This window comes from Artibeus jamaicensis, unplaced genomic scaffold (genome assembly GCF_021234435.1).
Source record: "Artibeus jamaicensis isolate MK-2021 breed Jamaican fruit bat unplaced genomic scaffold, CSHL_Jam_final contig_956, whole genome shotgun sequence".
Classification (NCBI taxonomy): Eukaryota; Metazoa; Chordata; class Mammalia; order Chiroptera; family Phyllostomidae; genus Artibeus; species Artibeus jamaicensis.
Window position 1 is genome coordinate 2,068,313 of NW_026522021.1, and position 27,447 is coordinate 2,095,759.

General features: G+C 55.7%; 2 protein-coding genes across 9 annotated transcripts; one reads left to right on the forward strand and one right to left on the reverse strand.

Annotated features, from left to right (window-relative positions):
* Positions 1-656: 656 nt before the first annotated feature.
* Positions 657-9,370, reverse strand: NYAP1 (neuronal tyrosine phosphorylated phosphoinositide-3-kinase adaptor 1). 6 transcript variants are annotated; one of them, XM_037134994.2, is made up of 7 exons: positions 8,831-9,370; positions 7,309-7,460; positions 5,553-5,908; positions 3,583-5,097; positions 2,494-2,712; positions 2,171-2,280; positions 657-1,588 (listed from the first exon to the last, which is right to left on the reverse strand). In XM_037134994.2, the coding sequence occupies exons 2-7, from the start codon at positions 7,374-7,376 to the stop codon at positions 1,331-1,333; spliced, it is 2,526 nt and encodes an 841-aa protein (XP_036990889.2). In that variant the 5' UTR covers positions 7,377-7,460; positions 8,831-9,370; the 3' UTR covers positions 657-1,330. The 6 variants fall into 6 exon arrangements, with proteins under 6 accessions (XP_036990889.2, XP_036990890.2, XP_036990891.2 ...); XM_037134995.2 differs by lacking the exon at positions 8,831-9,370 and adding an exon at positions 8,672-8,791 and having other exon boundaries at positions 2,494-2,709; XM_037134996.2 differs by lacking the exon at positions 8,831-9,370 and adding an exon at positions 8,672-8,791 and having other exon boundaries at positions 657-1,558.
* A 2,348-nt stretch (positions 9,371-11,718) lies between these two features.
* On the forward strand, positions 11,719-27,161 carry SPACDR (sperm acrosome developmental regulator). 3 transcript variants are annotated; one of them, XM_037134932.2, is made up of 5 exons: positions 11,719-12,377; positions 12,818-13,860; positions 16,141-16,307; positions 21,356-21,404; positions 21,835-22,513. In XM_037134932.2, the coding sequence occupies exons 2-5, from the start codon at positions 13,099-13,101 to the stop codon at positions 22,042-22,044; spliced, it is 1,188 nt and encodes a 395-aa protein (XP_036990827.1). In that variant the 5' UTR covers positions 11,719-12,377; positions 12,818-13,098; the 3' UTR covers positions 22,045-22,513. The 3 variants fall into 3 exon arrangements, with proteins under 3 accessions (XP_036990827.1, XP_036990828.1, XP_036990829.2); XM_037134933.2 differs by lacking the exon at positions 11,719-12,377 and adding an exon at positions 12,481-12,582; XM_037134934.2 differs by lacking the exons at positions 11,719-12,377; positions 12,818-13,860; positions 16,141-16,307; positions 21,356-21,404; positions 21,835-22,513 and adding exons at positions 22,879-23,832; positions 24,071-24,400; positions 26,585-27,161.
* Positions 27,162-27,447: the final 286 nt, after the last annotated feature.

Below are 27,447 nucleotides of genomic sequence, written 5' to 3' on the forward strand. Positions count from 1 at the left end.
AGCTCCATCATGGCTGGCTCCCTATTGCCCCCTGTATTATTTCAACACACTTTGTGCCCCCAAACTCCATCTGCTGCTGTTCTCCAGGCAATCACACTGTGGCTTTGGGACTTTTCCTCCTCCTCCTGCTCATCCAAACCTTCTCTCTCCTTATAGGCTCACTCTCCAGGAAGCTTTCTTAGATGACTCCAGCCCTCTCCTTCTCTCACTCCAGGAGCACTGCCTAGTGTCAGCTCAGGCAGCTTACCTCCCTGGGTAAATTATAGGTGCTTGCAGGCAGGTTTTAGTTTGAATATTCCTTCTGCATCGGAGCATTGCCAAGCACTCATCAGATGTTCCATAAATGCTTATTGAGTCACTGTTGGTTGTAATCCTGAACACTTACCTCAAACTCCACCTGTCCCTGTTACTTGCCACAGCCACTCAACCCTCCCTGCACAGCCTTCAACTCCCACCAACCAAGGGCCAGAGGGAAAAAGAAGCAAACGTAAGAAAGGCAGAGCACACTGAAATTTAAGAAGCCAGTTCTAGGATCATTAGTCTTTTAATATATTATTCTGAAAGAAAGGAATTAAAAAAAATTCCTGACATCTCTTCTGATTTTTTAAAATTTAAATAAATACCCTGCCCTCCACCCACCCGCTAAAATTCCCTCCTTCCCCATCATCCCACCCGTCCCTGGTGCCATATCCTCACTCCAGAGCTAAATAAGATGCCTGTTTCACAGCAGGCCACGCTCACTACCAGATTCTGACTTGTAAATACTGTGAATGAATCTGCTGCCCTCCAGACCAATCCCTTGCTTTGGGGCAGGCATGGATGGTGGGGCCTTTAGGCATTGGGGAGAGTACAACTGTGGGTCCCTTAATTGCTAACTTCTCCCCACCCTTTGCTCAGGAGTAGGTCAGAGGGCTCAGAATTGCCCTCTAAACTAAAATAAATAACAAAATAAATACGCCCTCCCCAGTACCCGACTCTATAAGAGCTCCTTCATCTCTCACTCTCTAGTCCCTCTCTTTCAATTGACCTGTTCCCCATCCCTCCTCCCCCATGCTGACCTCTGGCTTGGCCTTTGCCCTCTCAGGAGGAGGGGAGCAGCAAGGGCCTTACTCCCAACCTCAAGCAAACCCTCTGTCTCCCCCAGATTTCTGGGGATGCTGCTGGCATCCCAAGCCCAGTGGGCCTGGCAGACTCCCCATCTTTGATGGAGGGCAGGGATTCTCCCTGGCTCTCTCTCTCACCTGGTTCTTCAAGTGTCCCTCTTTCAAGGCAAGTCTCTCAGAGACCCCGCCCCGCTCCCAGGTCCCAGTGCCCTGGCCTCCCGCCTTCCTCAGATGGCAGTGTCCCAGAGGACGGTGTGCTGCCTGCGGCAGGGCGGAGTGCCAGACTTGCGGGGCTCCGGCCCCCGCCTCCAGCTGGGGAGTATCGGCATGCTCTCCTGCTTGCAGAGGCCCCGGTCAGGGCGGTGTCGAGCCTTGATCTCTTTGCACACGCAGCGCTTGCGCTCGATCACTTCCAGCAGCTTGCCGTCACGCTCTCTCTCTCGGGACGGCTGGGGCTGCAGGGGCAGCGGCAGTGCAGGGTGGGTCTGTGCCCCTTCCTCCCGCCGCCGCCCAGACGGGGGAGAAAGGAAGAAGGAGGGTCAAGGACCTCAGAGCGACTGGGCTCTGTCCCCACTGCGGAGACCAGTGCCTTCTCCCAGAAATAAGTCCTCTCTTGACCCTGTCCTCTCCCCCCTGAGGAGATGGGAACAGAAATCCAGCCCCTGCAGCCTTTGCCCAGCTGTGCACCCTGGTGCCAGGCCGGGCCTGTCTCACCCTGAGGAAGGGGCACTTTCTAAAAACTGTCTTCCTAGTAGGATGCATTTTTCCAGTGCCCCCCCCCCCCCAGAGGGGACGCCTTCTTCTAAATGCACAAAGGTGCACTGTCCACCAGTGTGGTCCTGCCTGGCTTGCCCATCATAAGCAGCCCCTTTCCAGAATCCTCCCCTCGAAGGGGACCCTCAGGGAAGTCCCCTGGACTCCCTGCCCCACCTCTACACGAACGTACGTACGTACGTACCCATTAGTCTCTGCCAGGCCCCAGCCTGACCTCATGCCTTTCCTCCCACATCCTGGTCTTCTCTATCTGCTCCTGCACAATTAGAACCCAACCTTGTCTTCCTCCTCACCTGGCTCGGGACATCCCGGGGCTGGCTGCAGGGCCGGGGAGTGTGGAGCACGGCCTGCCGGACTCCGGAGGTGGAGGCAGAGCGACCCAGGCGGTAGCCTCCTGTGAAGTCTGAGGAGACAGATAGGAGGGAAGGGGACCTCGGGTCTACCCACTCCCGAGTTCCTTAAGGACAGTCCCTTCCAGGCTGCCCAATGCCTGCCTCATCAGAGGAGGAAAGGGGATGGAGATGTGATATTAGGATGCAGCCCCAGGACATGGGCCCTGGGAAATTCCCCTCAACCCACCCCATCTGTGTACAGGTGTGGGAGGGCCATGTGTCACCTCCATTTCGGTGGCAGGCCGGAAAGGTCTGGCAGGGTGTGGGCAGCGCTGTGCGGATCCCTGCTCGGTCCCCTCCATGGTGGATCCTGGCCAGCAGGCCCTCTGCCCCCTGGCTCCTCACTGGGATCCCTGATGCCATAGGACCCCGGTCCTCACGCTCCACCTTGGCTGGGCCCTCGGCACTGCCATTCCAGGACCTGGCATTGTCTTCAGTCTCTGCTGGGACGACAAGGAGAGCTCAGTGCCTGTATGTGGGAGAGGTCTTGCTATTCTCCCAGCTCAACACACCAAAGCATGGGTGGGCCAGAAGTAACTGTCCCTTTGCAGGTCATAGCTGGGAAGGATCCCTGCTTCACACTCCCCCAACACATCACACACAGGAGGGAGGGACCTAGTACTGCTACTTTCCATTGCACTCATCGGCACCATTCCTGGGCTGAGATCGTAGATATTTACTGCTTCCAAACTCTTTTCCCTGGCAGGGGTTTTCCTCTCCTGTGGCAGCTTTAGCTTCTGAACCCCTCCAGCCCCAGATAGAGCTACAATGACCACCCTTGGAAGCAGACCAGGGGTCCTATCTCCAGAAGAATCCCAAATACTAAGCCAGAAAGTGTGTGTGTGTATAGGGGGGACTGTTGGGGGGAAGGGCTGACTATGAACTAAGCTCATCTCTGAGTAGGCCTGGCAGAGCATTGCGTTTCCAGGCAACAGTAGGGGCCTCCCTCTCCTCTCCCTCCTGTCTGGATGAGTTGCCATGGTAACAGCTGGGAGGCAGCTGTGTTTAGCTGCTACAGTGTGCACACTCACTCACACTTCTGCAGCCCAGCAAAAGGAGGGGCAGAGGGTAGAGCAGAATGGGGCAGAAGGAGGAGGCTTCTACCTGCCCAGATTCTACCTACTCAGCCCAGATCTTCCCACCCCTTCAGCACATAGGGACCCCATCCCTTCGGTGCCCTGCATACCCTCATCCCTGTGGTCTCCCAGTACTCCTCCAAGTTCAGGACAATGGGACATGGCTTCCAAATAGCTACTCCAAGGCCTCCCCAAATCACCGATATCCCCAACCCTCCCCATCTTCCCCTCACTCACTGTCCAGCTCTTTTGCCTTCCTTCCTCCATATAGGACCTTCCGCTGCAGAGCCCAGCCTGCCCCAAATGTTGCGGCACCCATCTCTTCTTCCTCTTCTGGTGTCCCTGCACTGGCGATGACGTGGGCACAGGAGATACTGGCAAAGGCACCTCCATCAGTCCCTTGCTCCTGCAGCTGGATCTTGACCATGGGGGATGGGGCCCCCATTCCACAGCCCTTATTCAGCACCCCCCCAGCCTTGAGGCTTTCATAGGCAGGGGGTCTCTTGAGCCCAGCTGCTGAAGCTGGGTAGGTCCAGAGGGGGGTCAGGGGGCCTGAAGTTGGGTCCGGAAGGCTGTGTGGGGAGGCCAGGCAGCTTCGGTGGTGGAGAACCCCAGCTGCTGCACTCATGCCTCCACTGTGGGGGCTGGATTTCCCAGGTATGGGGGTCCTCGAGCTGGTGCACAGCATCCCATGGAGGACTGAGATCTCCTTCTCTGTCTTTGGCTCCCCAGCACCCAAGGGAGGCCCAGCTGGCAGGACGGAGTGGGTGGTCACTTTGACTGCCGAGTACACCATGGTGTAAGACACGGCCTTGTCCTTGGGGGGGCCGGGGAGCAACGTGGCCGGGGCAGGAGGGGCTGCCAGCGCCCCTGCCGCCTTGGGGCAGATCATGCTGTGGGAGTTGGGGAGCTCCCGCTCCCCCCGGGGCTGGCCAGAGCCCTGGGGTGGCAGCGGTGTCGAGTGGCTCCGGGCGCGGCCCGAGGGTCCCAGCAGCAGCAAGTTGGCAGCAGGAGGCGGAGGCGGTAGGGGAGGCGTCTCCCGCTCTCGGGCAGGCACTTGGGGAGCTGGGGTGGAGCCAGCTGGCTCCTTGGAGTGGCAGAGCACTGGTAGCCTCGAGACCCCATCGCCAGGGGCTCGGGAAGCAGACTTGGGCTGAGGGAAGGCCAGAAGTGGAGGACGATGCTGGAGGAGGTTAGGGAAGGGCGGGGGGATTTCACAAGGTGTGGTCTTGGTGGGTGTCCCATCCCTCCGACTTGGGAGGGCTGAGGCTGGACGGTGGTGAATGTGGGGCTGGAGGGCATGAGGCTGGTGCGGCGAGGAGGTGGCAGTCAGTGGAGGGGCCCCGTTGGCTCGGCCTTCCCCTGCCTCTTCAAGCAGCGGATATTTCATCTCCTCATATATGGCCTCACTCTCTTCTGAGTCTGAGTCAGCGCCAGCTGGAGGGGTCAGGCCCCCACCCCCAAGAGGGGGACCAGTCAGGCCCCCTCCACTTCTCCCTCCTCCCCTGAAGACATCCCCCACCATCTCGATGTACACTGGCTCTTCTTCTTGGGAACCCACCTCAGGGTCCCCAGCAATGCTGGACCCTCTATTGAGGCGCTGAAGGGGCAGGTTTCCCCCTCGAGGAGAGGGGGCTGGGGAACAGGACTCATCAAAGGAGACAGAGAGCTGAGTGTTGGGGCTTCGCCTGGGCTTCTGTGGAGGAACCTTCCGGCTAGACTCTTGGCTCTCTGGGGCTGGCTTTTGTGAGCCTGGGAAGAATGGGAAAGAGAAAAGTAAACTGAACTCTTGGGTGGGGAACAGAATGGGGAGACCTTTTCTGCCCTCTTGACCCATCTTTAAGGCCATATCTGCCTCTTCATTTTACCCACATCCCTTAACTTACAGCTCCAGTAGATTCCTGTCCTATCCTGTCGGCCCTCAGTCCTCCTAATAAACTCCTCAGAATCTGCAGCTCTCCCCCTAAATTCTCTCCCACCCTCCTGTTTCTCCATGATTGGACTTTTCAGGAAGCTTTCCCTGCCTTGAATAATTCATCTCAAGCCCTTCCAAAAAGGAACCCCCCCCAACCCCTCTGAGAATGAAATCTTCCACTTTCTTGGTTCTTCCCTGAATGAAGCCTCCCAGCAGTCTTCCCCTGGCCTGGAATGGATCCTTCTGGCTCCTGGCTCCCAGCTCGCCCTGGGGAGGGGTGGAGGTATCTCACCTGCCTTCTTGCTAGGGGGCGTCTCTGTGCTGGACCCTGCCATGCTGAGCTTGGTGCTGGGGTGTCTCCGGGGCTTGGCTGGGGGTCTTCGTGTGCTGCTATCCTCGGTGAGACCCCCACCACCTCCCCCAGGCCCACCCCCCACACTGTCCATGCTGCCCACAGAGTGGCAGGAGAGAGAGCGAGGGGCCATCGCGCTGCGGCAGGGATGGGGGGTGTGCTCCTGGGAGGCTGGCATTGTCATGAAGCCCATCCTGAGGGAGCGGCGCAGAGAGGCGATGTCCCGAACTCGAACCCCAGGCCCTGGGCCAGCCCCGGGCCCTACTGGGCCTGCAGGCGCCACCTCCTTACTGGAGCTGAGGAGAGAAGGCCAAGGTGGAGCAGAGGTTGAAGGGCTTCAGGCCCCTTCTCCACCTCAACAAGAGTTTGCAACCCTGCGTCCTCCCAGGGAGGAAGAAGGGACTGGGGTAGGGATGGGGGGAAGCCTGAAGGCCTAGGGCACTAAAGTTGAAGCTTCAGGCAGAATCCCAAGGCTTTAAAAATGGAATGAGAAAAGGAGGGAGTATATGTGCAGGAGAGTATCCTACAGCGGGCTGATCCCAGCCTGGGAGTATTTAGCAAACAGCACACGTGTGGATAGTTAATACATAGGCAGAGAGACACAAACTAAGGCAGCACAGCCCCGTCTGGCTCACACACAAGCCACCACAGCTCTACTCCTTCTCACTCACGCTGGCCCACGCCTGGCCTCTGGCCTCCCCTGTGTCCAGCCTCGGTGGCCTATGCTCCACGCCACACCACGCCTCCTCTCCCAGACTTGGGGCTGTACTGCCACATCACCATCTGATCCTTCCCAAGCTGATCCTTCTCTCTCTCTCTCTCCCCTCAGTGCTGTAGAGTCTCTGTTAACCTCCCAGCCTGATTCCTTTTCACTGTCCCTGAACTTCTGGGTGAGTGACAGGTGGGGGCAGCTGGCAGGGAAGAGGGGAGAACTGTGGGGTGGGCTTTCATTAAGGCCCTGTCTACTAACCCTTTATTAGGGACAGATCACTGCAGCGATAGCTCTGATTAATCTAATTAACAGCAAGAATTAAACTCTTCAGTTGTGAGGAGGGAGAAGGGAGCAGGGAGATTGCTCTGACTCAGCCTCCAAGAGGCTGTGCAGTCAATGGGAGTAAAGAGGAGAAGGGAGCAAGATGGGAGAGGCCAGGCCCCAGGTCCCTGGGAGGGCAAGGAGAGAGGGCAAGCCCTGGCTCTTCCGCAGGGCCCAGCCTACGTGTCCCTCACCACACACACAACCCTACCACTTGGCCATTCACTTCCCCCAGCATTCGCTGAGAGGGGACCAAATGGATCTTTTCTGGTGCCCCTCTAATGACCTGCTCCTGGACTGTGAGGGCAGAAGGGCCTACCCCTTCCAAGGTCAGATGACAGGGTAGACAAGAGCCAGCCCCAAACTGACAGAGAGGAGAAAACCATGGGTCAGAGGTGAGTTAGAAAGAAGTGACTTGGGCCTCCGGGGATGAGGAAGAACAAACAGGGTGCTCCTAAGCTGCAAGCCCTCCAAAGGGGCAGGACAGGAGCTGGAGCCAGGAGCAGGGTGGGGATAGGGTGTGTGCCATCCCACAATTCTGTATAGACTCTGAGATCAGACTAATGACCAGGCTGTTGGACTCAGGAAGGGCCGAAGGGATGTGGGCCAGTCAAGGGGAGGCAGAGGTAGGCAGGTGAGGGGCATTCCGGGACGCAGCCTTACCTCCTCTTGGCCTCCTCCTCCTTGTGCTGCCTCCACTCCAGCTTGGTTTTTCGGTAGAGGAGGTTCATGTCGTGAGACAGAAGGTGGGGGCTGAGGGGCCCTGCTCAGCACCACCAGGCCCGGGGGGCGGCCCTCCCTGGGTCCCGGATCCACTTGGTGGGGGGATGGGAAGGGAAAAAAAAAGAAAGATGTGGGGTGGGTTGGGGGACAGGAACAAGAGAGGGGTGGGGAAGAGGAAGAGAGACATGACTTGAGTCCTCACAGGGAGAAAACAAATGGAGGGACAAAAAACCAAACATAGCCTTTTAGGGCCCACAGACACAGATGGACATTTGTACACAGAGTCACACGGTCTGACAAAGGTGTTCAGAGCCACAAATACACACTCTGGAGAGATAAGAACAACAGAGACTATCACCCTGTGAATACATCCTGATCCACCACACAGGCCCAACAAACACACCTTCAGACACACAAACCCCAGGGCCATAGACCCACACCTACACACAGAGGACCAGATACATAGATCAGCATAGGTAAACACAACCTAGGAACAGGCAGACACACACAGACATAAACACTCGACACACCCACAGCACCCACAGACCTCCAGACAGACATACACCAATAGGCTGCACCGCACTGGACAAGGAGTTGTGCCCAGGTCTACATGCGTACATTGCACCCTACTGGGGAAGGGGGAGACAGTCAGACTCCTAATCCCATCTTGGGCCCTGAGGCTGGGGGTGTCATGAGGGCAGGGTTGGGATGCTGGGAAAAGGGAGGGGGCACTCTGAGTTGGGAATCTACAATACCACCATCCAAATACCTCCATCCCCTGCCGCCCTAGGGCCCTTCCAGTTGTTCGCCTGGGCCCGGGCCTCGGTCCACCCCTCATCCTGCGTCCTGGCTCCTCAGCGATGGTCTCCGCTTCCCTCACTGATGGCCCAAACCATCTTCTTCCTTCTCCAGGATCTGGGAAGCTCCTAGCTACCCTCTTTCAGTCCCCGCCCCTCAATCCCACCCCAGTGTCTCCAGCCTGGCCCCGTAGCTACCTTTCGAGCTGCGGCCTCCATACCTGCCTGGTTTCCCTTCCCCCAAACACAATCTCCTGCGCCTCAGCCTCACCTCTCATCCCAGGCGCCCCTCCTCACTGCCGTCCTCTCCCAGCTCTGTCGGTTCCAAAGCTGGTCGGCTTCATCCCCCTCTCCATCCAAGCGCCCCAGGTTCCCGGCCACCCCTCCCCTTCCCCTTGTCCTGCTATCCAGGGTTTCTCAGTCTCTCCCCGCCAATCCTCCCTGCCCCTGATCGCCCCCATCCCATCGCCCCGCACCAAGCCTCCCCAATTTCTACATCACCGTACCTGGCCTGCCGGGCGCCGGCCCCCCCATGCCGGGCTCCGCCCGGAGCAGGAGGAGGGAGGAGGAAAGACAGAGACCGAGGGGAGCGGAGCTGGGTCCTGCCGCAGAGACAGCCCCGCCTCCGGGTCCGCCCCCAGACCCGCCCCCGGCCCCAAACCCACCCTTCCACACCCTCCAAGGACCGGGCGCGGGCTGTGCCGCGCCGCCTGGCTGGGTTGGGAGGTACGGGGGACGCGGAGTCCGCGGGGCGACTCGGAGAAAGGTCGTAGGGCGCCGGGGACCATGCGCCAGCCAGGCCCCGCTTTGGGGCGTCCGCTTTTCGCCTCCTTTCGCCCGGTGCCCGGTGCCCGGTGCCCGGCAGGGCAGCGCTCAGTTCGGTGTCCAAGGCCCCCGCAGAGCGAAAGGGGGCGCAGCGCACAGCGGTGCCCCCCAGCGGCAGCCTGGGACTTGCACCCGCGCTCGTCTCTTGTTCGCCGGGCCCCTCCCGGCTGCTCTCCCAGAGTCGGGTCGGGTCTGCGGCTGTGGGGCCCGAGTGCAGTGAAGCGGCGAGACCGGCAGGGGGGCACCTCTTTCTTTGCCGAGGGGCTCTGAGTCGGGAGCCGGACCATCCCGATTTTTGCCCAGCAGGGGGCGTGCGCCCCTGGCCGCACGCCATCTTCCCGCCGCCCCCCAGGTTCCGGGAAAGTACGGTGCTGGCTTGCTCGGTGTGGTTCGTGTATCCCTCCAGCCTCTCGGGCGCCTGGGTTTTGTGTCACCTTCTGGGCTCAAAGTCTTCCGCCTACCACCCCAGCGGCAGAAGTTATCCACCTCGTAACCTTTGACTCCGCGGGCGGAGCCCGCTAGGACCTGGGCGCTCTGGTTAGGTCATTGACTGCAGCCACCTTGGCCAGGGCCCCGGCTCGGTCTTTTCTCATCAACTCTATGAAAAATTCCTTCCTTAATTCCGTTTGGCGCAGGTTAGCTGCAAGAAAACCTTGGTTCTACCCCTGACTGGCTGAAAAATGAACCCCCAAAAGGTATCCACGCCCTAATCCCTGGAACCTGTTAATGTTACTTTATATGGCAGGCTTTGCGGTGTGCTGCCTGGCTTTGGGCAAATGGCGCAACCTCTCTGAGAGATGCCTCTTCTCATACCTACCTCAGTAATGTTGGGCGTTGTGAAGTAATGAATACAAATGTAAGGGCCCCATACATTAAATGGCTATTATTAATGCCCCCAGGAGAGGTAATACATTAAAACACAACAGTATTTTCATTTTTACACCTTAATGTGGATGGATTTTTATTGATTGATTCAACAAACATTTCTACAGAGACCAATAACGTCCTGGGGACTGTAAACTCGGAAGAGTCCAGGATAATGCTGAGGGTCTGAGACAGTGGGAAGGGCAGGATCTAAAGAAGGGTTTTGAATACTCTGTAACTAGTCAGAGCTGAAGGAAAATGGATCTGGGAATGGGACAGGAATATTTTGTGAATATTGCCAGAGGGAGAGAGTCAGGGGTGTACACAGGGAGGCTGCCTCCCAGACCTCAAGATTTGGGAGGCCCCAGGACCTGGCTATAGCAGCCATTGTTACCATAAAGGGAGACAGGCAGGAGTGCAAATGCATTTTAACAAAGATAAATAGTAAGTGTATAAACATGGGAGCAAGGGGCTTTGCATCCTTTCATTTTTGCCTGACCCTAAAGGTTGCTTAAAACATTTCCATGAACTATAAAGCTGAGGAAGTAGAGATGTTAGCCTCGGGCTAGTCTCATTGCCACCATACTAGGTCTGGGGCATTGGGCAAATAACTGTACGCCCCCGAGCCTCAGTTTCCTTAGCAGAAACACTGGAGCTCAAAATCCACTATCTCTGCCCAGGGCTGTTTGAGAATCTACCAGATACTTATGTGAACAGATATAAGGAATTTTTAATATACTTTAGAATAGTTGTTTGATTAAAATTAATCAAAATGAAATAGAATTCAGCCCTGGTTGGTGTGGCTCAATGGATTGAGTGCCGGCCTGTGAACCAACTGATCGCCAGTTCAATTCCCAGTCAGGGCACATGCCTGGGCTGCAGTCTGGGTCCCCAGTGGGGGCACGAGAGAGGCAACCATGTATTGGTGTTTCTCTCCCTTTTTTTCTCTCTCCCTTCCCCTCTCTAAAAATAAGTAAATAAAAATCTTTTTTTTTAAAGAATTCATTTCTTTCTGAATGTTAAGAGTGATAAAAGCAGGAGTGGCTTTTACTAAAATAATTCCTCTCAGCATGTTAGCTAGGGTATCAAAAAAGAGAAATGGCAGTTGGAAGTTTCTTCTTTCACACCAAGCACATAGTTGGATCTTCATGAGTAATGTGTGGATTCTCTATAGTAAGCAAGAAATGGGAGGGCAAAGTGGGACAGATGAGAGGGGGGAGAGGTGACCTTGCTTGGGGCCAGCAGTTCGTCCTCAGGTGTGTCTGTGTGGGTGATTTGTGTGTATAAGTACCATGTCTTTTCTCTACATACATATGCCAGCCAAGGACATACCTGACTGTGTGGAATGTCTCTCCTCTACCACTGATACCCTTTCTGAACCTCCTCAATCTCCATTTCCACATCTAAGAAGGGGAATAATGTGATGCCTGGGATGAAATTCAAATAACCCAGCACAGTACAACAGGGGGTAATAGATGAAACAAGATAGGCTGTGAGCTGATTATTGTTGAAATTGCATGATGAGTACCTAAGAATCCAGTTTATGGGCATTTTTTTTTAATTCTCCTAATAATCCACTTTTTAAAATTGGCACAGGGGAGAATAACAATACCTTCCTCATACAGTGACTGTGAAAATCAGTGAAGATATGACAATAACAGTTCTAACAGCTCCATAACATTTACTGAGTGTTTATGGGGTGGCAGGTACGAGTAGGTCTCCTGGTCAGTTCCGTCCCACTCTTCTGCGTGTCTGCAGGCCAATGGCAGCCCGCAAGTGCCTACAAGTAAGGGAATCCCGAACCGCTCTGCAGGCTCCTCCCCTTTCCCCTCCGCCCTCCACAGCCCCTCCCTCCGAGGAAGAGCTGGGCTTGGGCCCAGCAGGTGTGGGGTTAAAGGAGCTTGGTCCGGGTCCCAGAAGCCGCAGCGGCGGCGGCCGCTGCAACTACTGCCGCACCAGCAGCGGCAGTGGCAGTCCTGGCCCCGCGCCAGCTGGCCCGGAGCCCCAGGAGGGAGAGAGGGCGGAGGAAGGGGAGGAAGAGGGGAAGGAGGAGTAGGAGAGGAGCAGTCAGCAGGCCCGAGGAGGCAGGACTTCCTGGTGTGGGGGTTGTCAACAGCCCAGAAAGGGAGAGACAGTGAGACAGAACCAAAAGGAGCTGAGCAGTGGAGAGACCCATTGGTGCCACGCGGGAAGAGAGACTTGGGAGACCGGACCACCGAAGCGGCTCCACCTGGAGGATCAGGGGGCTGAGCCGCCCCCTCCCGCATCAGCCCGGAGACGCTTGGTGCTTCAGAGGCCGCGCCTGGGCTCCACCAAGAAGGCGGGGGTTCCTTCTTTTCCGGAGCGCAAACTTTCCACGGAGATGCTTACGGAGTGAGGTGCGGCCCCCGAACAGGGCTGAGCAGACTCTGATTGTTGCCTGTGCCTCTCGCGCTGCTGGGGCCAAGAGGCCCCAGGGCAAGGACAGCCCGACATCTTAGGCGGCGGGGACCCCCGGCCCAACTTGTTGGCTGAGGCCGAGAGGTGAGGCGCTGGGCTGGGCGGGGCGCTGTGGCGGCGGGCAGGGCCTGCCCTAGGGATGGGGGAGCTGGGGTGCGGGGCGGGGGCGGGGGGAGGGGGCTTGAGTACCAGAAGAGGCCTCCCGGTAGCCGGGGCGGGCCGAGGAGGTGCTTCACCTCTGTTCACCCAGGCCTCGGAGCCCTTTGCTCTCGGGACGACTTGGAGTCCCGTGAGTTTGAATCCCAGGCGAGAAATGCCCAACTTTGGGTCTGGGCTGCCTCTTCCTGCTCCCTGCGCCCACTCTGACTGTACCCTCTTCTCTAGTCTCTTGTCATCTCTGTCTCTTTGTCTCTGGGTGTCTGGTGGTTTCCCCTTCCTCCCCGATTCTGCTACCCAGAGAGGAAGACCCGGAGGTGGCCTGCCCACTGCTTTCTCACACACACACTCTCTCACTCTTTTTCTAGTTTGCAAACTCAGCTCTGGAGTTCGTCAGCGACAGAAAGCAGCAGGAAAAACCTGCCCCTGCTCCCCCCTCTCGCCTCCTCCCCTACCCTTTTCTCCGTTCACCACCCAGGCACCCCCAGTTCCTGCCAGGCCCTCCTGCCATGTCGGACCCAGATGTCCCCAGGGGCCCTGATGTCCCTGCCATGTGGCTCCCCTGTTCCAGGGGTGCCTGAGTCCCTTCGAAGAGCCACTACTGCCCCTTCCTCCACCCACTTTGGCCCCGTCCTGAACCCCAGGGACCATGAGTGGGGGCAAGAAGAAGAGTAGTTTCCAAATCACCAGCGTTACCACGGATTATGAGGGTCCTGGGAGCCCTGGAGGTCCAGATTCCCCTGCCCTGCCGGTCCCCACTGGGCCCCCACCCCGCCTGCCCAATGGGGAGCCCAACCCCGAGCCAGGGGGTAAGGGCACTCCTCGGAACGGTTCCCCACCGCCTGGGGCCCCTGCCTCCCGTTTCCGGGTGGTGAAGCTGCCACAGGGCCTGGGAGAGCCTTATCGCCGTGGCCGTTGGACATGTGTGGATGTTTACGAGAGAGACCTGGAGCCTCCTAGCTTCGGCCGGCTCCTGGAAGGGATTCGTGGGGCCTCAGGGGGCACTGGGGGCAGATCTTTGGATTCCAGGTTGGAGCTGGCCAGCTTGGGCCTGGGCACCCATACTCCACAGCCAGGCCTGTCTCAGGGTCCCACCTCCTGGCTTCTCCCACCTCCCACTTCCCCTGGACCTCAGGCTCGTTCCTTCACTGGGGGGCTAGGCCAGCTGGCAGTGCCTGGCAAAGCCAAGGTGGAAACACCCCCTCTGTCAGCTTCCCCACCCCAGCAGTGCCTCCCAGAGCCTGGGGTTGGGGATAGCACGGGCACATCCCGGGCTGCCACACCCCTGTCCTCCCTGAGGGTGGAGGTGGAGGCAGGGGGCTCAGCAGCTGGGACTCCTCCACTGTCCCGAACTAAGGATGGAGCCCTGCGGCTGAGGATGGAGTTGGTTGCTCCAGAGGAGATGGGGCAGGTAAGAGCTGGGTTCCAGGCTGGGGGGGAGACACCTGAGGGGTTGTACTCACCCACGTTGGCCTTGACCTCCACTTCCATACTGACCTACCTCTCCTGCTCCATCATCAACTGTGCATCATATCAGATAGTCCCTCTTTTTCCTCCCTGCCATCTCACTTGGAGTTCCTCTCCTACTTCTCACACAGCCTTTGTTTTCTCTCTCTTTGGTCTTTTATTTGTTGCCTTTGGCCCAAGTCTCAATCTCTGCATAGTCGGTCCCCTCTCTCCATCATAGAGATGTGCCCTCCTCAGTGTGGCCTTCACCTTCTGTCTTAGTCTGACCCTTCAGGTATTGAGGGTGGAGGCCATAGGCAGGGTGTTTGGGCCTCTGGGAGAGGAGCTGCCAGGGTTGGGGGAGGAGCAAAAAGCAGGCATTCTGCTGTTTCTCCTTTGCAGCCCCATTTCCAAGGTGGGGATCTTCTTTCTTTCCACTACCTAGCCACCTATCTTTTTCCCGAGCCAGATTTCTCTGAGAATTTGAGGAATTTGGTGCTAGGGGGACCCATTACAAGGGTGGGGGAGTGGGAGTGGGGGCTTGCTGGTCTGTCGTCTCAGCTCCCTGCATCTGGGCCTCTCTAAGTTCCACAGGGGTTGGCTATTGTGGAGTGGTAGAGAGGTGGAAAGCAGCAGAGGAAGAGTTAAATCCTTTGCTCTTTCTGCTTCCTGTCTCCAAAAGAGGAACAAGTCTGGGCTAGGGGGCAGAATGCCTGGGTCTCTGGGGTGGGGAGTGGGCAGCCAGGGATGTGGCGATTGGATGTGTCTGTCCTGGAGGAGAAAATAACACCTTGGGCTGCAGGAGGAAAGGCAGGGAGTGTGAGGATGGGAACTTTACCCATCCTGGCCTTGGGCACAAACCACAGTATAAAAATAACCTGAGACTGGATGTCTGGGCCCTGTCAGGACCGGTCAGGACCGGCTCCCCCCACTCCCTCGTGGCCTCAAGCTCACATATCTCATGCCACCCCCCACTACTTTTCTCGAGGTCTTTCATTCAGTTCCTACCCCAGGGGAGAAGATGCCGTTTCCTTTGCAGGTCCCTTCCCCACTCCCCACACTCTCCCGAAGCAAGCCCCTCTGCCCCCGCCTCTACTCTCTCTGTCCCCATCTCTACTCTCTGTCCTTAAGCCCCGCCTGAGCTTTCCTTGGGCCTGCAGACCCCGTGCCTCTCTTCTCAGGGACCCCAGCCCCCTTGCCTTCTCTCAGGTCTGGATCCCTTCCTGTGTGCATGCATCTGTGCTGCTGCTTCCAAAGTTAATCTTTTTCCTACACTTCCCCCATGCGACTTCTCTCTCAGTTGCTTCTAACAGGGGCCAGGAGGCGGGCCTGGGGCATCACCTGGACACATTCCCCTGTTGTGTCCCTCTGAGCACCCTGGACTCTCTGTTCTTGGCTTTTCCGAGAAGCTGGGGCCTCTTGGGGCCTCTTGGGGCCTCACAGAGGCATCTTGTTCCTGTGTCCCCCGCCCTTTTGCAGCCTCCCCCAGTGCCTGTTGGGCTGTCTACGCCCAGGCCCTGCCTCCCCCATCTCTGGAACCCGCTTACCCCCACCCCCACCCCAGAGCCAGAAAGCAGGAGCAGAGCATCACCTGAGTCCAGAGAAGTTTGAGAGGAGAGGCTAGAATGGGTAGAGTGGGGGGTGGGGGATAGGGTGGGTGGGAAGGAAGAGGACCAGTTTCTGAGGATTCATTCATTCTACAAATAGCTATTGAACAAACTAAGCTTTGCTCTCTGGAGCTTACCTTCTAGCAATGGAGAGGCAAAAATACTTTAACTTCAGATAATGTTAGGTATTATTTTAAAAAACAGTACAGTGGAATTTACTAGTTGAATGATGGGGAAATGCCTCTCGGAGGAAGTGACATTTAAGTTGCTTTAAGAAGTCAGATGACAGAAGGCAGACACTCTCTGACTAGCCTCTGATTGGGGATCCTGGCTCACCTGGTGGTAGGGTGCAAGTGTGCAGATCAGAGCCCCTCTCTGATACCTTGTGAACCAGTTTTTGGAAGCCACTCACCCAGTCCTCAGGATGGGCTCTATTTCCTTGCTTCTAGTGCCTGCCCAATGCTTTTCCTAGTCCTGGGGAAGAAAGAGGCTTCAAGGGCAGGACTCCTGGGTCCTCAGAAGACAGCGGGGATAGGGTGTTTGGGGAAAGGTTGAGAGAGAGGAAATACCCCCTAGTCGTAAAGTGGTTCATTCCTTTCTCTTACTCCACGTGACAGTTCCTACCTCTCTGCCTCCAGGTGCCCCCACTTGACTCTCGACCCAGCTCCCCGGCCCTCTACTTCTTCCCTGATGCCAGTCTGGTTCACAAGTCTCCAGACCCCTTTGGAGCAGCAGCAGCCCAGAGCCTCAGCCTGGCCCGCTCCATGCTGGCCATCAGTGGCCACCTGGACAGCGATGATGATAGGTAGGTGGGCTCTGCCTCCGAACCCAACACCTGGGGTAGTCACATGAAGGTATTTGTCCTTCACCCAAATTGAACTTGGAGAGGACCTCTTAAACTGGGAAACCTGGCCTGGGCATAACATGCTGGGTTAAGTTGATTTGGGACCCACTCCCTCTCTGGAGAGAGCTGGGTGGACTCCTTGGCTTAGGATTGTCAATCACAGTACTCTTTTAGAATTTGAAGGGAGTCATTGTTAAATCCAATTGCGGATTTAGTAATCATCTGGCCAACCCTAAGAATTTACTAGAATGTATGCTGGAGATGAGAATAGGGAGTTGGTATCTTCCCAGTTCCCATCTCTCTCTTCCGACAAAGTGGATCAGAACTCCTGTGCTTAGCAGTCACATGCTCATGGTCCATGTGGACTATTTTAGGGTCCTAGGGTACTGAGAAAGCAGGTCCTTAAGGTTCTGTTCTCTGTGCTAGGAACACCCAGGGCTGGGTCCTCCCCTTGACGAGGTCAAAGCCACTGAGAGGATGGCTGCGGTGTCCAGGGAAGGCGCAGGAGAGCAGATCTTGCTTGGGTTTGCCCTTTCGAGGGAGAAAGCCTTGTTCTTTTCAGTGGCACGTTTAGTTCCGTGGCATGGTGGGCAGAACTTCCTGCTTTGAGGGCCAGGTTTGAACATAGGAACGTCAGCAAGCTGAAAAGGGAGGACCGAAATTGTGAGTCAGATAGCCAGGCTGCTCCCCTTCTGGCGGTAGACTGATAGGAACCCAGAAGGGCTAGGGAGTCATAACTTTTATTTTGGAGGGAGGAGTGGGACTTCCTGTTTGAGGCTCTTGGGGGAGGGACTTCCGGTTTAGGGGATAAGGGGCGGGGCTTAGCGGTGGGTGAGTGGGTGCTGAGGGGTTCATTCCTCCTTCCCCTCATGTGGGACCAAGCCCCAGAATCAGGGACTGAGCCCCACCAAAGAAAAAGGCCCAAGGCCTTAAGAGAGCCAGGAGCCAAAGAGGAAAGAGAAGGAATAGCTGTGAACTGGTGGATGGGATGGAGGGTGGGGGTCCTTGTGGACACCCTGAAAAGTGAAGGGATATAGTGTGTGTGGGTAGGGCCCTGTCTGGGCTCCCATCTGAGCTCCTGCTCTCAGGAATGTGTGAGGTGTGAGGTCGGCCAGGGCCTGAAGAGTCACCTGCCCCCAACGCTGCTATTCTCAGCTCTTCCCACCCTCTCCTCCTCCCACTTGGGAAGTAACCTGGCATTAGGGCTCCCTGCCCCTCCTCCACCCCTGTTGATTTTAGAGCCCAACGCTCTGCTTTCCCTTAGAGAGTTCTGCCTCCAGAAGCCTCCTCAGCTTTATTCTTTTGACTTGTCCCCTCCCTCCTGCCCTCTGTTCCATCCCCCTCACACACCCCAGTCTGACCGGTCCAGCTCCCGGCTTACACTTTACCCTGTTCCACTCCAGGCCTCTGAGGCTCTGGCCTAGCCCAGCCCCTTGTGCTCCACCCTGCTGGGCCAGCGGGTTTGGGTTGGGCACCCCTTTGGTTCCCTGGAATGGGGTGTATAGCCCCTACCTTACCTCTCTGGTGTGCCTGAAGCTGGTAGGAGAATGGAGTTCAAGTAGCATGGGACCTCCCTTTTGAGATGGAAAATGGATTGGGGTGTTAAGTGCCTGGATCTCAGATGAGTTGAGGATGCCTGACCAATTCCTGAGTTTGGGGAAGGGAGAACAGAGGGTGCCTGGTGAATTCAGACTGCTCACATGCCGCTTGATTGCAAGAACCTTCGAACCCTCAACAGGGCCTGGAAATTGGGAGGTACTTGAATAATTGGATAGATGGATGGGTGGATGGGGTGGGTGGCCAGCCTTGGGGATCCAAGCATTATGAGGACTGAATACTCGGAACTTAGGAAAGAAAGGGTACATTTATATCCAGTGTCTCCTTTGGGTCACGTGCTACATTTTATGTCATATAATCCTAAAAGGAATTCCATGATAGCCACTTGAAGAAACTGAGACTTATAGGAAGAGGGTTTTAGCAACTAGCCTCAGGTCACCCATCTAGTAAGTGGCAGGACTGCAATTAGAGCCTGTGTCTGACACCAAAGCCACATTCTCTCCACCTTCCTACTGGATGCCTGTGACCCAAGAGGAGAGGGAGGCAATCATCTCTAGGGTGCCCTTTCCAGAACAGAGGCAGGAACAGCTCTCCTAAGCTGGGCGGGGAGCCATCCTCCCCACCTCCTGGCTGGGCCCCACCCCAAAGACACCAACAGATCCGGGAGGGAGTGTGGACAGGGCAGCCGGATGCCACTTTATTGGCCCCAGGCCCAGCCCCTGGGGCTCCTTAGAACACAGTGAGGGAGCAAGGCTGGCCCTTGTCCCCAGGATCAGAATCTCTACCTCTCCCAGATCTCTAGCTCCTTCATCTGATTCTCATTTTGAGGCTGTTTCATTTGACCTTCAGAAACGAAGACCAACTGTAGGGCTGTCCCTACCCCCACGTTCCAAGAGTCCTGCAGACCCAGAGTCCCCAGTTGTGCATGTTGTGCCCTGCACAACTCCAGGGGAGCACCACACAAAATTTGAAGTCACTGTCGACACCAGAAGATGGCAATAAGTGTCTTGAAGAAGGGGATATTTTGTTCTAATTCATACAAAGTCACCTTTTGGGCTTGTGGTGAGAGCTGATCTCACTCAGCCAACCCCAAACTTCCGGCTCCTGATCTTGCCCAGGAATTCCAGCACAGTGCCTCGGAGTTCTAAGAGGGCTTGGGTTGCCAGCCAGAGTCTTGGTCCCTTGAAGTGTTAATATTAGGATGAGACAGTGGAAAATGCTATCAAAAACTCTCTAGCACTAGGCAAACGGGAGATAGTCATCTCTCAGCCAACAAATGTTTATTATTGTAGTATTCCTTTATTTCTGGCAAGAATCAACAACTTGGCATCTTTACCCGAGTGTCTGCCAAGCAAGGCCAGGGTTCCTATTCCTGTGAATCTACCCCTCTTTGGTCTTTGTGTCTGTTTACGGGGGCGGGGGGGGGGGTGGACACTGAGGTGGGGGAGAGGTTCTGTGGTGGCAAGCCTCCACCCAGGTGTCTCAGATTGAAATAGATTGAAAGCTGCTTTGACTCTCCAGCTGGCCGGCCTGCCTCTACTCTTAAACTTGTTCTCTTCCCTCCAGTTCCAAGAGTTCCAGGTGTCCTTCCCCTACCCCACCCTGTGCCGTTTGCTCTCTCAGGCCTGGTCACCCCATTGGTTACCCTCCTGTCAGTGCCTTCTGCACCCAGGGCTTGGATGGGAAATGGAAAATTCCCAGCTCCCTCGTGCTCCCTTCCTGGCTGCAGGGCCTCATTCAAGGGTCACCTTGAAATGAGTGCTAATCACCCCCACTGCTGGAAAGCAAGTTGGAACTGACAGCCAGTAGACAGGACTTGACAATTGAGCACAAGGGTGTAGAATGCAGCATGTTGGGGCCACCTACTCTGAGAGAGGAGGAAAGGGGGGGTGGCAAGCACAATAGAACTGGTGATTGTGCAGCAGGGAGTCACGCTGGAGGGCTGGCCTTGGGGCTGAGGCAGAAACTGGACAGAGGTGGGTTGTGAGCCATGGGATGACACAGGAACCTGGGGCTTGAGTGGTGAGGAGAGGGAGCCTTGCGGGATAGCGCAGGCGGGTTCAGGCCCTGGTCCTGCAAGGACTGAGTAGAGGGAGAGTCTGGGCCTGGCAACCAGAGCCTTTCCCTGCGGACCGCTGTGCTCGGCCTGTGTCGACCTCTGGTGGTCACTGACCGTAACTGCAGCCAGACCTACTCTTCCCCCTCCCTGTCTCCTGTTTCCAGGGGTCTTCAAAAGGCCTCTGCTCCTATTCCCAGTGTCCCACCTCCAGCTTCACCTTATCATCTCTCCTCAAGCCCTTGATGCTTCAAGATCCCATATCCCAGACCCAGGACCATTGGCTGTAATTGTCTTTCAGGGCTCTGGACTCTGTTCTGTTGTCATGGTAACCTTTCCTATTCCTCTTGGTCTTCACCATGCGAAGTGGGGGACCCTCTGGCCAGTCACCAGGGACGACCCATGATGTGAACTTTATGTTAGAAGGAGGGGTTGCTTACAGTCCAAGGAAGACCACAAGTACATCAAGCACTGTTTCCCCCCATTCCAGCTGAGAGGAACTGAGGCCTTGAGGGAGGCTGGTATTAGACCAGAGGGGGCAGGATGGAGTCAGGGGCAGGGAGAGGCCTCCCAGGGCCAGGCTGTCTCTCAGCCTTCATCCCCTCCCAGACCTAGGTCTCTGGCATCACAGCCTTTCCCCGGCCAGGCCTACCAGCTGACATCCCTCAGCTAGACGCCCTCCCCTCTGCTCTGGGATTGGTGCCAGAGTGAGAAGGGGACACTGGCACTGACTGAGTCTGGGAATTCCCGCCCACCACGAAGCCAGTGGGAGGGGGTCCCCGTGTCCCTGAGGAGCCAATAGCAGCCAGGCTTTGCCCTGGGGGTTGGTGTATATCTCTCAGACCAGCACCCCCTGGGTACTGTCTTCTCTCTGGCTGCCTGGTACCAGCCAGACCCTGTTCTACCCGGGGGGCTCTGAGCCCCCCAGGCAGTCCTTCTAATACAGCCCTCTCCCTTTGGGGAGGGCCTAGGGACCCTTGCCCCTCGGGGATGGCCCAGCCAGGAATCTCTGTCAAATCCCTGGTGTCATCATTTGAGACCCGAGTGGTAGGGATGGCTCCGGGGCCGCCTCAGAAAAGGGGCTGTGTCTCTTCTCCTTGCTCTCCTCGAGGAGCATCCCCCATTCGGGGGGCACCTGGACCCCCATCCCACCGGGGCTTAGGGGGGCCTGGGCAGAGGCCCTCACCCTGCCGGGGGATGGACAAAACCCTCCTCTCCCTGATTCTCTACTGTCACAGGTACAGGCTGGGGTGTGGGCGGGAGGCTGCAGCAGTGGGGCTTGTGGAGGCCAGAGCCTGCTCTGAGAAACACCTGGAAGGCAACCGGCTGTGGTGTCCAGACACCTGGCTGGCACCTGTTCCTCCTCCTTACCTCTCATCTCCCTGTGTCTCTCCAGTGGCTCCGGAAGCCTCGTTGGCATTGACAACAAGATCGAGCAAGCCATGGTAAGAAAAGCGACCTTGGCCCCAGGAGGTCCCTGCCCATGTGCTGATGCCCAGGCTCTGCCTCTGTTAGCTGGCCTGCTGCTCCACCCCTGCTGTCCTCATTATTAGGGAACACTGACTCCCAGCTCCTCCACCCACTCCCAGCTGGGTTCCCTTGGGCCCTCCACCCCCTCTAGTCTCCACCTGAACCCTTAACTTCCCTTGGTCTTTGGGCCTGCTCCTGGCCTCCATCTCTATCTTTGAGCCCTGACCTTGCCTCTCTGTCTGGCTTCTTCCCCTGCTCTGTCTCCATCCTCCTGCTTTGCTTCTTCCCCAGTGGTCCCTCATTATCTGGAAGCAGGGAGATCTCTCATACCCAGCCCTTCAAGGTACTGGGCAAGCAATGAGGTTGGGGTGGCTTGGGACCCCTGATGCTTTACCTGTTTCCCAGGACCTGGTGAAGTCCCATCTCATGTTTGCGGTCCGGGAGGAGGTGGAGGTGCTGAAGGAGCAGATCCGGGACCTGGCTGAGCGGAATGCTGCGCTGGAGCAGGAGAATGGACTGCTGCGAGCCCTGGCCAGCCCTGAACAGCTGGCCCAGCTGCCTTCCTCGGGGGTCCCTCGGCTTGGGCCCCCCGCGCCCAACGGGCCCTCTGTCTGAGCCTCCCTTCCCTCACAATGTGCCTTTGGGGGCTGCCACAGCTGCCAGGCCTTGTGCCAGCTGCCTGCCCCCTCTTCCTATGCAGCTTTAATTCCCCCTGATCCCTGGGGATGGGAGTTGAAGGCTCAGAGTCGGCCTGTCCCCCTACCCTTCCTCCATCTCCCCATAGTGCCCAGGGACTGGGCTGGGGCATGCCCAGGCTTTGATGGAGGAGGGAAGACTTCTGGACAGGGTGTTCAGTGGAGCTCCCTTCTCCCTCCCTAGGTGTCAGTGTTTAGGACCCCCCCAGCAGTAGATTGTTTGGGGGTGTTGGGGGCTTCCTGGCAGGCACCCCATCTCCACCTTGTTCCCTGGAAGTGCTCCCTCTTCTCTGCCCAGGGGAGGGAGTATGGCCAGCATTTGGAAGTTCTGGGATTCAGGTTGTTATTAAAATAATAATTATAATTAAAAGAATCCGAAGAAACTTGAATCTGAAGTTGACCTCTTGATGCTTATGTCCAGACTGGGGGCCTGCACAAGCAATTTCCACTGTGGGGGAAGGACTGAGACTGTGGGCTTCCCTAGAGATCTTGCCCAAACTGGGGAGGTTTAATGTGGCTCAGAGTGGTCAAAAGAGATTTGGGAAAGGGAGCCAGTGGCCTGCCAGGTCCTGGGAAGGGGCAGGCAAGGCAAGGCAGAAGGAGGGAGGGAGGGTGGAGGGGGCTATCTGCCCACGTGCGGGGGGGGGGGGGGGTGGCCACAGGGAAACAATGAGGCCTTTGGTAATTGTGCAGGATCCACCCCTAGCTTCCCAGTGTGTCCCCTCTGCGGGCTGGATCCGGGTAGCTGCTTGGGGGTGGGGCAGGGGGCCCTGAATGGGCCCCTTGTCTCAGCCTTGGGTGTGGGCCAGGCTTCCCGGGCACACGGTGCCCTCGCCAGGCCTGGCCGGCCTGGCCAGGCCTGGCCCGCCTCCGTGGCTTCCACCCCCAGCTGCCTGAGGACAGGGCTCTGTGGGTGAGCAGGCCCCTCCCAGACAGCTTCAGCTTGGCTGCTATCCCAGGCAGAAGAGGCAGGTAGGGAGGGAGAAGGACCCCATCTAGTGGGGAAAGGGGAAACCAGCAGCCTGAGCCTCAGGAGGACCCTGTCCCCAGACTAGAAAGGACAGCTGTGGAGAGCTGGGTACTGGAGGCTGACCTGGGTTGGATCCCCTGCCCTATACCTCCCTAGATTTATGACCTTGGGCAGGTTCTTTGGTTTTTCTGAATCCCAGCTTCCTTGTGGGTAAAAATGGCACTGACGATACCTACGTGAGGGCTGCTGTGAAAATTATAGGACATCATTTATAGGAAATGCCTGGCGAGTAACAGGTGCTCCATAAATGTTCGTTTCTCTTGTCTCTGGGTGAGGGAGAGCTGAGGGCGCAGGGATTGGCTCAGGGGTTCTGGAAAGGCCTCGGGGGTTGGGGTCAGGGCCAGGCAGGCTCTCACAATGGACTAGAACTTTCCCTCACTCTGGGTTCTCATCCTCTTCAACTCCTCTCCCTGTCCCAGGGAGGGGAGGAAAGGCCTAGGATGAGTCATTAGGGGGAGGTTTCCCCCCAGATTCTCTATTTCTTTCCTTACTGCTGCACTTGAAGTTCCTGAGAGACCCCTAGGTGGCAGCCACTGTCCTGCAGCTTGTCCTCCCACACCTCCCCCCGCCCCCCCAGCCCAATGCTGGTTTTGCCTCCTACTTGGGACTTGTGTATCGGGAGAAATGGTTGTAGTCATGAGGTTCTTCCGATGGGTTTGGCAAAAGATTACGTTCTGGGTAAGTTTCAGAAACTGACCCTTCCTCCTACCATGCTGGGTAGAAGGCCTCTACCTGGCCTCCCTTCCGTGCTGGCTTCCTGTGGCCAAGCTAGAGAGGAAGGGAGGAGGTGAGGGGTAGGACAGCCGGGGAGGAGGCCAGGATACACACTGTCCCGTCCCTTTTGTGGCTTTTCTTCTGACTGTTGTCCCTACTCTGGCCCTCTCTCCTATCCTTCCTCTCCCTTCTTGGTTATTAGGTTTTCTTTTGGAAACAGAAAACTAAGTCAACCATGTTGGAACACCCTGACTCCAAGAAAAATGCGTTGAAGTTGGAGAAGTTTCCCAACATGGATGAGACTTTGAAGTTGGTTGAGTCCCTCAAAGAGGCTAAGGTTTCCAAGATGGAAGTGCCCCCCATGGTGGCTGATCCCTGTGCATTGGCCAAGACAGCAGATGAGGCGAAGGTGGAGCTGGACCGTGGGGGCCGGGGCCGGTCCCTGCTGCAGCTGCCCTTCACAGCTGTCAAGTCTGTGTCCACGATCATGGTGTCAGCTCTCCAGTCTGGATGGCAAATGTGCAGCTGGAAGGTCAGTACCATATCTCCCTCGTCCCCACAAACCCTCCCACTCTCCCCACCCTCCAAGGTCCCATTCCTCCCTCCATTCATTAAACATGTATTTCCTGCACCTCTGTTAAGTGCCAGGTGCTGAGGTTGGCTCTGAGAGTACATAGTGAACAAGATCTACCCAGACTAAGGGGGCTACAGACAAGATCATAGGCATTGTTGATTCAGTGTCATAGGGATTTGACGTGGGAGGCACTTGGGCCTGTGGGAGCCCAGGGGAAGGGCATCTCATCCAGCCCTAGGAAGTCAGGGAAGGCCTTCCTAACAGAAGAGAGTGTGAAGCTGGGATCTGAGGCATTGAGGCAGGGCGGAGGTGGTTAGAGGAAAGTGGAGGGAGTGGAAGGAGTTTTCACCAAGAAAGAACAACAGGTGTTTGGAGGGCTGTACCGAGGTGTTTGGGTCAAAGCAAAGCAATCCTGGGGCTGAGCGCCAGCTAGTACAAGGCAGGGGGGCTGCCCAGTTGTGGAGTTTGAATTTGGCCCTAAGAGCAATAGGAGCCCTTGCAGACATTTGAGCAGAGCGATACAATCAGATTTTGATTTAGAAAGCTCACCTACATTCCTACATTGCTGGTGGGAATGTAAAATAGTACAGCCACTCTGGAAAACATTTTGGTAGTTTCTTGTAAAACTAAACATGCAATTGTCATATGACTCAGCAGTTGTATTCTTGGGCATTTATCCTAGTGAATGAGTGAAATTTTATGTTCACACAAAAAAATCTGTATGTGAATGTTCATAGTAGCGTTATTGGTAATAGCCAAAACCAATCCAAATGTGCTTCAGTGGTGAATGGTTAATCTGTGACACATCCATACCATGGAATACTTCTCAGCCAGAACAAGGAACAGACTATTGATACACGCAACAATTTATGTGAATTTCGAGGGAATTATGCTGATGAAAACAACTAATCCCAAAAAGTTATATACTGTGTCATTCCACTTACATGATATACCATTCTTGAAATACCAAAATTATAGAAATGGAGAACTGATTAGTGGTTTAGTGGTTGCCAGGGGTGACAGGGGTTGGGGGTGAGGGAGGTGGGTTTGTTATAAAAGACAACATAAGGAGTCCTTTCATGATGAGAATCTCCTTTATCGTCTTGACTATGTGAGTTGGATACGTGAGCTACACATATGATACAAAATGGGGTAGAATTCAATGCACACGGGGCAAGTAAAACTGGGGAAATGTGGATCATATCAGTGGATTGTGTCAATGTCAATATCCTGATTATGATATTTTGCCAGATTTTACTGTTGGGGGGCACCACTACTGGGTAAAAGGTATACTTGTTTCTCAAACTGCATATGAAACTACAATTATCTCAAAGTCAAAAACTCAATTTATAAAAAGGTAATGTGTAGCTCACTACCAAATCAACTTATCTTGGCCTTGAATGAAGGATTGCAACATTAACTTAAAGTTTACTTGGCTGCCCTGTGGAGGGGAGGCCAGAAGGGGCAAGAGGAAGGGCAGGAAGACCTTTTGGAGGTGTTAAAGCACAGGCTAAGAGAGAAGGATATTCTGGACTGAGGAAGAGGCATCGGGTAGAACAAGTTAATGGAGTGGAGTGATATTTAAGGGGTGAAATTGTACCAAGGGGTTGATTGGAAGGTGGTGAGGGGATTGAGAGAGATAGCAGGCTGGAGCCATTCACGGTGGGGAGAATGAAGGAATAAGGGCATACTTCGAGGAGGAGCAGATGAGTTGAAATGTGAATAGAACGTCTGCATGGAGATGTCTAGGAGGCAGTGGGCTATGCAGACATGGAGGGCAGAAGGGCTCTCTGGGCTGGAGACAGAGGTCCTTCTCCATTTAACACACTTTCCATGAAACACTAGTGGAGACTGAAAGGTGGGTCAGACACGGTCCCAGTCTTCCAGGAGCTTGCATTCTAAAGTTGAAAATAGACAAGTACACAAAACAAATAGTGATAAAACATGGTATGATGGGGCAAACACGAGGGTAGAGATGAACACTTAACGCAGCCTGGAAGAACTCTTGGAGGAGGCAGTGCCTGAGCTGAGGCCTGATGAAGGAGGTGGAATTAAAAGCCTTTGCTATATATCTGCAGATGCTTCTACCAGCGGTTTCTCTGTAGACCAAGATGTTTACATGTGCACATCTTTCTCTTTCAGTCATCTGTGAGTTCTACCTCAGTTCCTTCCCAAATGAGGGCTGGGTCCCCTCTGCAGTCACCAGAAGCTGAGATGCTGCGCGAAGTGTATCTGGTGCTCTGGGCCATCCGGAAACAACTGCGGCAGCTGGCCCGCAGGCAAGAGAGGTGCAGACGGCGCCACATCTGTGCCCACACTTGCCCCCAGCCTGACCCAGTTCAGGGCCCAAAACAAAATGCCCAGAGTCCCCTCTAGGGGGGAACCCAACATCTTCCAAAAGCCCTCACCTCACTCTTAGGTAAGGTTGATAGGAGAGGTTAGGGCAGCAGGCCAGGAGTTTGTGGGTGAGGAGACATTTTCCTACTGTCACCTCTCATCAGGAGCCCAGGGTCCTGGGGTACCACTTCTCCTCTTCATTCCTTTTATTCAATTTGTAAAAAAAAAAACCAAAAACAAAACAAAACAGAAAACAAACACAACATTCCCAAAAAATGTTGGGAAATAAATCTCAGACATTTGTGGGTATGTGTGGAGTGTGCTCATGGGTGGTCAGAGGCAATGAGGGTAACTTGGGTCGGGGAGAGGGGCACCTGAGTTGCTGGACCAAACATGTTCAGGAGTAACCCCTGGGCCTGGGGTGTGTGTGTTCGTGGCGGTGGGTGGGGCGGGGTGAATCAACAGGTCCTGGTCCTGGGCCCTCACACACTTAGGGGCTGAACTGTTTTTGGCAACTCTGCCAGGCCAGTAAAGATAGCAATAGTATCTGTTTACTAAGGACATGTATGCCAGGTTCTAAGCCTGTTCTACCTTGAAATCCTGCAAGACTGTTGCCAAAGTTATGGTACTTGTCGAAGGCCCTACGGAGATCTCTCTGTAAACTGCCT